This window comes from Sciurus vulgaris, assembly GCF_902686455.1.
Source record: "Sciurus vulgaris genome assembly, chromosome: 13".
Taxonomy (NCBI): Eukaryota; Metazoa; Chordata; class Mammalia; order Rodentia; family Sciuridae; genus Sciurus; species Sciurus vulgaris.
The window spans coordinates 59,634,643-59,647,799 of NC_136474.1; the positions used below are offsets into that span (position 1 = coordinate 59,634,643).

The 13,157-nt window shown below is 33.1% G+C and overlaps 1 protein-coding gene across 6 annotated transcripts in view; it reads right to left on the bottom strand.

Annotated features, from left to right (window-relative positions):
• Positions 1 to 476: 476 nt before the first annotated feature.
• The window catches only part of NOL4 (nucleolar protein 4), a 367,452-nt gene continuing 354,771 nt past the window's right edge, over positions 477 to 13,157 (bottom strand). For all 6 annotated transcript variants that reach the window (XM_079109334.1, XM_079109333.1, XM_079109338.1 and 3 more), the window contains one exon: positions 477 to 2,438. In XM_079109334.1, coding sequence (XP_078965460.1) covers positions 2,245 to 2,438 — 194 coding nt within the window. In that variant the 3' untranslated portion in view covers positions 477 to 2,244. The remainder of the gene's footprint in view (positions 2,439 to 13,157) is intronic.

Below are 13,157 nucleotides of genomic sequence, written 5' to 3' on the forward strand. Positions count from 1 at the left end.
CTGGAACTTACCTGCTCTTCTCCTTTTACTTCATTATTGTTATTACAAATTTTTGATGTGCTTACTAAGCCAAAGCTTAAATGTTAATTGGTGAACTAGAAATCATGTCAAGGCCTTCAATAATTATTATAACAAAACCCCAAACATATAAATAGCCACTTTTAAGAACAGCACATGCTTCTCCCTAAGTCAGGAAAGATTAAAAGAACATGGTTACTTCTGAAGAAATGAGAAATAAAAGATAATGAATATATTCTAAAACTAGGTTTGAATACTCAAATGAACCATCCATGGCTGCGGATTCCCTTTACCCTTTCTTAGAATAAATTCTTTATTGATTGAATGTTGACCTTAGGATTTCTTTGGGAAATAAGTTTGGAGTGTCAATTTTGTCAATATCATTTCAGACTTTAAAAAGCAAATAGCCAGAAATTAAGCCTTGTGTCTTCTAGAAAGTTTGTAAAGTTTCACAATCATCGTTTTAACACAGAAATCTGTTTATTAAACCAAACAAAACAGAGAAAATTATACCAGCCCTCAATTTTTAAATTTTCATTTAAATAAGCAAACTCTAAATTCACACCTTAAAAGATGTTTGTGCATCTATGTATTTCCAAAATACTCATATTTCAATAAGATTTTCACATTATATTCACCAACAGTATCACAAAAGTTTTCTTTTTTTTTCTTTTTTCTTTTGTTTTTTGTTTACATAACTGTAAGATACAGTAATTCTAGAAACACTAGAAGAAAAAAAGCATAGCAATGTCCACAGTTACAAGAAAAGGTGCACATTACTTGGTCACAATCACAGTCATTACTTGAGAAACCATATGTAACAAGTAGGTAAGAAATATCACTGATGCCTTCAACTCATTGTCGAAATCTGAATGACATAAATTTTACATGAAATAAGGCAAATTCAGGAATGCACAGAGAATTTGTATTCCAACCAAAGCGAAACAACAGAAAAAATAATCATACAAGAAGCATGAACTAAAGTATTTCTCTCTAAATAGTTTTAAAATAGGCTTGCCTCAAGTGCACAAAGAAAACACCACTCATGTATCTCCAACACTAGAAAAGAAGAAAAAAGGGCAAAGTACGGGAGCCCCGAGGGAACAGTTCATTGTAATTGGCAGCTGCATCTGCTGAGAGTTCTTTATTTTAGCTAAAACTGTAAAGTATACAAATCATATCAGCAGACATAACAGTCTTTTTGGAAACTATTTCTGAAAGAGAAAAATAAAGAAAACCTACACACGAGTGCAAATTTTCAGATTGTCACTTGCAACCTCAACATTCAGTCATCTACAATCCAATTGCTGCTAGAGAGATGCTTGTAAGACAGCAGCGGCAATCAAGAGTGAGCAGCTCTAAGGAAACCAAGGTGTGATTTTTTTCAGCACGTCTTTTTTAATATTAAAAATCCCGTGATGAAAACTGGTATGGTAAAGCTGCAGTGTGAAGTGGTTTTTTTTGAGATCAGCATAAGTGCAGAAATGTAGGCTTCTCTTAGAAGTAGTTCCTGATGTGACGATTTAAAGAACGTAGGCAAGGGGTTTTCCAGCATCAAGTGTTATTTTTGTAGAAAGAATTTGGAAAGAGGAGAAGGCAAAGGGATATGGAAAAGGTACTTACAGTAATTTCTCAAAACAGTTTTCTTTTAGGACCTATGAAAAAGTTACCAAAGTAAAAATGACAATTTTGAATGAAAAACAAGTTTTCTTTTTATAAAAATTACATATTTTTTTTTTTTTAAAATACAAGATCCTTTTCATTGTTGTTATATCCTGTAGCAACAAGAAATTTGGCTTTTTTTTTTTTTTTTTTTTTTTTGCCAGATACTTCTGTTTTCAGTCCAATGAGTCAGTAGCAAATTCCACTAATATTTCAGTTGGATCTTGAACTATTTTTTTATACCACAAGCTTCTTCTGTGTTATCCTTGAATTAAGAATATGCAGCCTTTTTTTTTTTTTTTTTTGCCATGAAATTTATGCTGACACACTAAAACAAAAAGCAAATAGGCTGAACACATTTAAGTATCTCAAGTACTTCAGAGGTCAAAGTTCCTTTGAAGCACCTTAACACATCACTTTATGGATCAAGGACAGTGTGGCATAATGGAAGTATTTCTCTTAAAAGATTGTGCAGTAAGACCAGAAGTATCTCTGCTGGGAAATCAAAATGTCATTAGTGGAAACTGCAAATTTAGAACTCAGTGAATACGGTCATCATTTGACTCAGTTCTGTTGTAAAATGAGATTTTCCAGTTCATCTGCAGAACGCAATAAAAATGCAGCTGATTCTCGATATCCTGCGACAAGCTGTCTGACGGCATTGATTTCTGTTGGACTCAACTGAGGTCTGGAGCTCGAGCTGCTGGAGGACCCCGAGCTAGTTGCCAGCTGCCTCTTCATGCTGAGATCAGTGGGTCCTAGAAAAAAAAATGCACAAAATTAGACGTAAACCATATTGGTTCTAGTACCTACAACGTGAACACTCAGTAAATCACTGTCAAATTAATCTATGCATCCTTTCGTGAAAAAAACTAGTGGTATCTTTAATCAAACACAACTACTCTCAGAAAGACTAAAGATCAGTTTAATGCTATATGAGTGGCTGAGGATCTAGGTGCCTTGTGTAGCCGCTGATAATCACCTCTTATTACAGAAAGAGAAGGCCTTCATTGAACATGTCCTCTTTGGTAAATTCAATTTTAAATCTACCTTCCATATATTGCAGAAGTTTCTAGCATAAAATGATGAGAATCACAAACACTTTTTTATTTGCTGCTTTCATTAGCTATCTGAAATCCTACTAATTCAGAATTTTAAAAAATATTCTACACTGTAATGCTAATGACTTGAATGCAAACTCAAAAAGAAGGAAACTGAAGACTGAGGGACTTGCATAATGTGTGTAGAGTTGGACAACTTTTTACATGGCAAAAGAAAGACTTGGACATTACTTTAGGCTGATGTTCTTTTCCATTGGAGTGATTAATATTAAGAAATGTGGACATATTATATTGAAATTTGCTTTTGAGATACAGGAAGGAAATGGTTACAGCAACAAGACATTTGGAATATTGCTTTATGCATTGTTAAAGCTGCTTCTATGTTTGCACAAACACATTTTTTCCTTATGTATCTGAACCCAAACTGGTAGCTCGGATTTTAGACATTTTGCAAACTTTTATTGAAAAAAACAAGAGAGTTATTTAACAATCTTTAATTCAGACATTGGTGTTGAGGTGATAATTTCAACTATTTTTGAGTTATTAAGATTAGATCATACATGTAAGTGTTCACTTTTAGAGTTCTTACCTTTCAATAAGCATTTGCTATAATTACCAAGTTTGGAGTGAGTCTTAAATTTAAAATTCTTGAAGAAAATATTACTGGGCACATAACAAAAGACATGCTCCTAATTTGTAATGATTCCATAACTTGTATATGTTTTAACACATTTTTCATAATATGTGTAACTTTGCAGATAATGTTACTCATTTTGTGAACTTAAACAAGGGATGTTCTATTGCCTCCTGGTTCTTCTGGAGGCATGATAAAGGCAGGTCAAGAATCAACCTCCTCCCACCCTCTACCCTGAAGGAGGCAGATGTCCCATGGGAAGGAAATAGCTTCACTAGGAATTTAATTAGACAGAAACAACCCTAGCACACAAGAACTCTGACACCTGAGGGAAACTTATTTCCACTCTGTAGTGGCCTTTCGAAGCTTTGATTTCTCTAGCTGGAGTTAGCTTCCATTTGTTCTGCTATTCACTAAATCATGGTATCGACAGGACAAGTTGAGAGGTGTGGGGATGTCACACTGGTAAGAGGGAATTACCCAACCTGTGTCCAGGCAAATCATTAATAGTGTCTTGTCTATTTGAAAAGTTCTGAGTAGATTTAAAAAGAAAAGCATCATGACATAAAAGGGGTTCTGGTCTCTGGATGAACCCACTTTAAATTTTGTTTTATTCCTAACTTTCAAGAAGCCCAGACTGATTCAGATCTTTATGAAAGGAAATTGCAAGGATTTTCCATTCAGCTCTGTAGAGGACTAGTGTTGAGTTGCTGATTATCATTCTTTCCTTAGAAGGTGTAAGATTTTGTACGACTTTGCTACCAAGCCAATTAGTGGATTGACATCCTGGAAAAGAATTGAGAAAAGTTTTAGGCTAGGGCTCCAGTTCTTTTAGATATAGGGGAGACTCATTTTATTGTAATAGAGTAGTTTAAGCGTTTCTCCCCACTTCTGAACTTCCAAATCAAGGCATGTCTTTGACTTGCTTTCAAATGTATATTAGCATAGGCAAATTCTACACAGCTTAGTAATATCTATGTTCCCTGGAAGAAAATCCAGTTCATTTTCTTGATTTCTTTTTGAATCTGCAGGATCAGAATTGAGTGTTTAAATCCAAACTAAAAACAAACAGTTTTACTAAAGATCTATTATTCAAATCTTCAATGCTCTGGGGCTGTGGAAGGAAGCAATAAATAAATAAATAAATAAATAAATAAATAAATAAATAAATAAATAAAATATTCACAAATAGACAAATCATTTAACTAGTAACCGCTCAGTCTTCCTTGATTGTCACTAGATTACATTCCTGCCTGATTGAGTTAATACCATAGTTGACTTAAAGCAACAATATGATATAATTAGGGGGCACAGCTATGAAGTAAAAATACAAATTTTATGAAGGTGCTGAATTTAATGAAGTCCAAAAAAATAATTGTGGGAATAAGGTCACTAAGAAGCATGGCTATGGAAAAGCAGGACCAGTTAACAAGACAGTGACCAAAGATGATGACATAAAAGATGCTTCAAGAGAAAATGATTTTAATATCAAATTTAATGCAAACATTAATAAAACTTGATAATTTATATAAGTCCTACATTTTTACCAAAGTAATGTCTTTTTGCAAATACTGATACCAGGTCACAAGCATATGATTTTAATTGAGCATATTCATCAGCTGGAAGGCATTTGTAGAATTCTAATAGATTCTTCTCTTGATAATTGCCTTATAGCAGATTAATGCTTTGCAGATTAATTACTTCCAATTAAAGGTTAAACTGGAAGTGACTCAATGAACAGTGAAAAGGAGTTTGAAATATGGGAATTGACTTCTTATTTGTATCTGAAAACACTGCTGGGTCTGTAGTATGTACTCAGTAAATATATCCACTGCAAATTCATATGGGAATGGAGAGCTAAATTTTTGTTTTAATTTATTACAGTATAGGAAATTTATAATACATCTTGTCATTACTTGTGATTCAAACAAAGGTCATCATCAAAATGGCTTTACTACAGCATAAGATTGCCATATAAGCACTGTTTTGCCTTGTAATTTTAGATTGGATTCATCAAGTAACCTTGCCAGTGCTTCAGCAAAAAGTAATTTCAAAGACAATATTTAATAACGATGCTTGAGAACAGTTCTTATTTAGAAAAGTTTCAATCTTAACCCTGATCTGAAAAACTTTGCAATAAAATTGTATCACCAAGCCACCAAAATGCTGTGTGGTTGGATAAGTCAGGATGTATAACCTATTTCTGACAAAATTTCACAGAACTACAGATGATTAAATGAATGAGAACCAATGAAGTTTATAGGTGACATACTGTTTCAATAACACATGAAAGAATCAGATGTTTTCCACAATGCTCCTGCTGATATCTCAGTGAATAACGATATGCCTTATGTTTTAGCAAACTTTGTAAATCTGTCCAAATAACACACTCTGTGCTTTATACATTTTAGCAGATTCTACTTTATATTGTACTGCATTAGTTCTTTCTCAATATTGAAAACATTCTCAAATACAATTGCTCCATGAATACTATCAGGAAGGTTAATTCTTCAGTCACTCATTGGCCTCTTGAATAAACAACAGAGTAGTACCAGTAACATCTTAACTCCTCAAGGAAAACCCACTTGGAATCATTTGCTTTGCTTTTTAAATTAACCATTGATATTTTCTCCATTCCTACAACCTGCAAGCACTATTTATTTATTCCACAATGCTAATAGTCTTAAACAAGTTTATTTTTTTTTTTCTGGATACATTTCTTTAGCTGTCACAATGAAGCACAACTTAATAAACTTACTACCAGTAAATGAAGTCACTTTCTTGGTTGGCTAACAGATGAGCAACTTGGAGACTTACTTTGGCTGCAGGTTAATTTTTGTTTGTTTCTTTTTTTTTTGTGTGTGATCAGATGTTTAAGAGAAGGTTAAAAAAAAAAACCTATACTACTTCAGTATCTTGGCAAATTAGCTGATGTATATAGGACATCCACCACAATGCCTGGATTCCATGTGATACCCCACACCTGTAAATTTCCTTCACCTGATAACTGAATATTTGTCAGTGGTCATATCTGAAATACCAAACTGAATGTACATTACTAGATTAAACATGCTAATAAGTTGCATTTAGAGTTACTAGTCTGATTGAACCATAATATTCTTCCTGATAACAGGATTATAATGCATCATGAAATGGGCTAGGGTGTTTTCTTCCTGCCCACTTCCCTTTTGGATATTTTTGTCTAAAATTAAGATTATCTAGTCCTTCTATTTTTGGTAAGACTCATTTGTAAAATGATCAGGGGTCAATATTTGTAATGGATAGATTTTTGTTACACTGAATTTATTTAATGGCTATAGGTTAATATGGAGTATTCGCTCTTTTGGGTAAATCAGGGTCAAGTAAAGATTTGCAAAACAATATATTTCACATATATGGACATAAACATTAATATTTTCTTATAAATTTTAATCTTTCTTTTTTCATCCTTATTATTTTATGCTTCCTCTTTCTTGATTCATCTTCAAGATAATTTTTAAGGCTTTCACAGAGTCTGTGTTTGATTTTGTTTGTCTTTCTATTATTTCTTTGTATTCTACTTAACTAATTTTTCTACTTTGTTTTTATCTTAGCATTTTCTCTCTTCTGTTTCTAATTTGAGTTAAACAATTACTTCAAACATAAAGAGATGATAGGAGATGACAATGCTAATTACCTTGATTTTATCATGACACATTATATTGAAATATCACATGGTACCCCACAAATATGTACAGTAATTGCATAGCAATTAAAAGGAAAAACTTGTCTAAAATGATTAACTTCTTGGGCTGGGGTTGTGGCTCAGTGACAGAGTACTTGTTCAGCATGCGTGAGGCAATGGGTTTGATTCTCAGCACCATATAAAAATAAATAAAATAACAGGCCATTGACAATCAAAAACATATTTGAAAAATGATTAGTGTCTCAATTTTCTATTTTTTGTAGGTGTGTGTCAAAATACTACTGTAGTTCCATTCAACAAATTTAATATGTAATGTTTTCAATCTTCATTAATTATAAATATTTCTGAATACACTGCCATCAGTATGTTAATAATTCTTTGGTTGTTGTCATTTGCTTAAGTACCCAATCTGAAAGAATATGTATTATTAAATTTCAATTATTCTTTTCATTCCAGATATTTTTCTTCTCTGTCCACTGGTGTCTGGGAGAAGTGTTTTTAAAATCTTTGACTATGATTGTGAATATGTACATTTGTCCTTGTAATTTTATTAACTTTTTATTTCTTAATTTTGAAGCATATTATTGGGACACATGGTATCTAGAAAATCATTACTTTCTGATGAACTATTTCCTTCATTTTTAGATAATGAACTCGAAAGCTTTTGTCTTAAAGCTGATTGTTGACTCATTAAATAACACATGCACGCACACACATTTTCTTTTCAATACATCTGGCAAGATTATTATGTGAGTCTTTTAGTATAAAGCCTTGGATCACTCCATCTCCAGTGAACTTCCCCTTGGATTATGATAAAATGTCAGAAGCTACATTTCAGTAGGAACTGTGTCTTTTTTCAGTCTGGCAGCCTGAAGTCACTTTCAATCCATTTGTTTGGGTCTAACTGTAAGCCTTCAGTGACTGAGTTTCCAAGCACTTAACTTCTCTCAACATCATTAATTTACTCTTCTCTATTTAATAAATGTGGATTAATCAAAAACAGGTTACCAAAAATAGGCTTTTTTCCTTTAAAATACATAACAAGTTGCTAAGATACATATTCAATAGACTTAAAAAGACACAAAAAGCAAGACCTCTATCATGTCAGGCCAGCTATCTATTCAAGGCACTATGCACGAAAGAAAAGGACAGGATATAGATGAACTTTCCAGTTCCCCAAATTGTAAGACATTTTCTAGAAAAACGAAGAATCAAAAGTGAACAGCATTTGCAGGTTAAATTAGATCTCCATCATAATATGTTCCCAGACCCATCTGAAGATAATTTAGATTGCTTACTTTAAAGTTTAATTTTAGTGGAAGACTGTAAATATCTCTCTCCTACAGATTATAAAAAAAATTGTGATTATCCTGGAACAAATTTAGTTGCCTTTAAATAATTCAAACTCAAATCTCCTAGATCTGTTTTTAAAAGTTCTACATTTTAAAAAGAAACAAACCTTAATAAAGAAGGGATTAAATTTCTCATCCATATATTTCTGATTTTCTGCATTATTAATTTATTTGTTTTTTAAAAAATATAAGTTGAGGCTGGGGAGATAGATCAGTCAGTAGATCAGTAGAGCACTTGCCTTGCATGCACTAGGCCCTGGGTTCGATCCCCAGTACCACAAAAAAAAAAAAAAAAAAAAAAGATATATATATATATATATATATAGACCTTGCTTTAAAAAGAAAAAAAGCCCAAAGAGAAAAATTGCACTTAAGCATCTCACATTTTTGTTCTTTTCTGGGTACCAGGGATTGAACTCAGGGGTACTCAACCACTGAGCCACATCCTCAGCCCTATTTTGTATTTTTTTAGAGACAGGGTCTCACTGAGTTGCTTAGCACCATGCTGTTGCTGAGGCTGACTGAATTTGGGATCCTCTTGCCTCCCAAGTCTCTGTTATTATAGGCGTGCACCACCACACCTGACTTACATTTTTGTTCTTATCTCAGTTTTTCTACAATTGGTTTAAGGAGAAGTAGTTATTTGCTATAACGGCCTTCTTAATCTTTCCTGTACTTGGGTTTGCTAATTCATGGTACTCTGCTCTGTTAGCCACCTAAGTTTATTCAGTACCTGACCTGTCCACTAAGCATACAATTTTAGAGAGACCTGAGTAATCGTTGTGATAAACCATAGGATAACCTGAAGTGTGAATCACTTTCCCAGCACTTTTTTTAGCAATTTGTAAGGAAAAGACTCTTAGCACGCTTCTAATTCCAGCCAATTTGTGACTTGGGGGGAAAGACACAAATAATTGCCTTAGAGAGAGAGAGAGAAGGGCTACTTTTTAACTTCAGTTGAATCAATCATACTGCACGAGGTCATAATGATCCATTATATTATTTGTGTGCTCATGTATTTATTTACATACACACATTCTTAAGTAAGAGTAAGCAATCCCCAAAATCAGAAAATAATCCAAAGTATCTATTGATTATTTTTCAGAGAGCCCACAAGGTCCAGTTAAGACTGACCACAGTCTTAATATTCCAGAGATTTCCAAGGATTAGCATTAAGTGAATTAAAAATGATGCAGAAGATGATGAAAATCTCTAGATGTCCTCAGGAAAGACCATGTACTTGTTTTATTCCTTTACACTTTTGTTTTGCATTATTTTTAAGGGAGCAAAGATCAATAAGCCACAATTTGTAAATGTCAGTTGTAAAACTTATCTTTATGTGTATATTTATTCTATTTCTTCCCAAAAATGTTTGAAGACACTTAAAAAATATAAACAAAATGGAATCTCTATTTGTGTTCGAGCACAGATAAATAAACAGCGAAACCGACTAAGGAATTTGGATTTGAACACAGGGTTCACTTCCAAACTATGAAATCTCACTTAATATTCACATGAACAGATGCAGACCAGCAAAGGGAAAGCCTGGGAAGAGAGTTCTATGCAGAAGTTTCCTAGCCACATGAATTTGGGCACACCATTTACCCTCTTCAAGATTCACAAGTAAACTATGAATAACTTCCTTTCTCTTGTCTATTTGTCCACTTCTTGGAGCAAGAGCACTGAAATGGGATTATTAATATTAAATGACCCAACAAATGTGAGGTCATAATCTTAGATGGAATACTATTCTTGCCTTAACTTCGAAGCAGTAATAAAGAATTCAGGGATTTATTTTAAAGTATGAAGATTCATTCAGGTTGGTATGGCTCATTGTATTATTTAGGAATATCCAGAGAAACAAAATCATATAGATATATTTGTAAATAAATAAGGTATTGTAAAATAAGGGATTGGCTCATGCAATTGTGCAGGCTAAGATACTGAGATCTGTATTCAGCAAGCCAGAGACTCAGGAAAGTTAATGATGTAGTTTCAGTTTCAGTCTGAGTCAAAAACACGAGAACCAGGAGAGTTGGCGGTGTCATTTCCAGTTGCAAAGCTCAAGCCCCAAGAAGAACTGATGTTTCAGTTTGGGTCTAGAAACAGAAGACTGATGTTCAAGTAGTCTCAGGAAGAAATTCCCTCTTACTTGATCGTTTTGTTCTAGTCAGGTCTTCAATTAGTTGAATGAGGCCCACCCACACCGAGAAGGGAAACCTGCTTTCCTCAGTCTACTAATGCAAATGGTGATTTCATCCAGGAACACCCTCACAGATACACCCAGAGGTTTAACAACAACAACAAAAATTAACCATCACACTCATTTACATTAATCAGATAATTTCCCCCATATCCCAAAGGGCAGGCATTCCAAGTCACTTTTAATGTTTTGAGACAATTATATAATTATGTTCACTATAAGGTAGATGCCAGTTACAAAACAAAGGTGGAAAAAAGTTACATTTTATTTTATATGCATAATAAATTATTTTAAATTCCTTGATATTGAGCACACACATTTATTCCTCAGTGATTAGATTTGATAAGTTATCCCACAGTGATTTAAAAAGTTGGATAAGCTATAATCATAACAGAAACACTGATGGCTTATAATGTAAGATACATGGTTATTGGTAAAGGATTTATCCTCTGGAATTGTGATTACTAGTAATTTATTAAATGATAATTTATAACTATATTATAATATAACACTACAACAATATAAAGATTCAACACTGATTCTCAGCATGGTCATTATGTTGAAAAATATTTTTATACAAATTCTTTAAGTTGTGGAAGGATTGTACATTTGTCTCACTGGATGTTTTAAAACACAAAATTGACGAATTTTCTTCTTTTAGTGGTTTTCCAATATTCCCACCACTATCAATAATCTATGCCTATGACACATTATTTTTATTCAAATGTTTAGAATCAATTATCAACATTCACTGTGAGTAGATAATAATTATGAAATCTATGACACATTTATAAGGTTCCAGAAACATGTTCATATTTATATTACATATATTTTTTTTTATTTTTATAGACTGTTTTGATTCATTGTACACAAATGGGGTACCTCATTTCATTTCTATGGTTGTGCACGATGTAGATTCACTCCATTCATGTAATCATACATATACATAGGGTAATGATGTCTGTCTCATTCCACGATTTTTCATACCCCCACCTCATTTCCTTCTATATAATCTAAAGTCCCTCCATTCTTCTCTCACTCCCCACCCACCACCCCCATTATAAGGACAGACACTTTACAGAAGAAGACATACAGGCAATTAATAAATATATGAAAAAGTGTTCAACATCTCTAGTAATTAGAAAAGTGCAAATTAAAACAACTCTTAGGATTTCCTCTTACTCCAATTAGAATGGCTATTATCAAGAACACAAACAATAATAGATGTTGGCATGGATACGGGGAAAAAGGCACACTTTTACATTGCTGGTGGAGTTGCAAATTGGTGCAGCCACTGTGGAAAGCAGTGTGGAGATTCCTCAGAAAACTTGGAAAGGACCCACCTTTTGAACCAGTTATCCCATTCCTTGGTTTATACCCAAAGGATTTAAAATTAGCATACTCATTTACATTAATCAGTAACACAGCCACATCAATGCTTATAGCAGCTCAATTCATAATAGCTAGATTGTGGAACCAACCTGGATGCCCTTCAACAGATGAATGGATAAAGAAACTGTGGTATATATACACAATGGAATATTATTCAACCATAAAAAAGAATAATATTATGGCATTTGCAGATAAATGAATGGAATTAAAGAATATCATGCTAAGTGAAATAAGCCAATCCCCAAAATCCAAAGGCCAAATGTTTTCTCAGATGTCATTTTGTTTTCCTTTTTCCCAAAAGAAACTCAGCAGATTTTAATCAACTCATATTTTAATAAGATGTTTAAATGGTATACAGCCAAGGTCATTTGAACACTGGTTGCCTTGGTGGAGGGGTGAAAACAGGGTGGGTAGATTCTGCTACTTCTGGAGCATCCTTTTTGCTCTCAGAGTCTAATAATTTAAGGCTACAAAGAGGGAAACAAACATGAACTTCATGAAAGAATAAATGACAGAAGTCTAGCAAATAACAGGCTATAATTCAATAGAGTTGTTAAACTGAAATGAAGGTCAGCAAGCATGGCTTTCTGCATGCTTAAAAAGAATACCCACATTCAATTTACAATTATCCAAAACCATAAAGGAAACCAGTACTCCTGAAATGTGGAGTTTTTATGCTGAAAACATTTCTCCTTTTATTCCATTTGTCAATATACCTTAGAAGCAAAATAAAGAATTTAGAAGCAAAATTTCAAGGCCTATTTGAAGATAGAGTCTATAATGCCTGTATTCTTTTGCTGATTTCTTATCAAACATTTACATTGCTTCATCAAACATCAAGAGATTTAAGACAGACATCATTACCCTATGTACAAATTCATTTCCCTCTGTACATGTATGATTACATGAATGGTATGAATCTATATTGTGTATAACCACAGAAATAAAAATTTATACCCCATTTGTGTACAATGAATCAAAATGTAGTCTGTAAAAATAAAAAAAAACCAGAAAACTGCATTTGCATTTTAAGAAGAAGAGATTCTTCATGAAAATGAACATCCCAGTTGCCTCTTTTTACATATTATTCAAAATTAGTGATGTGTGAATGAGAAAATATTTAAGGCTGTAAGTTTTCCCAAGCTTTTAA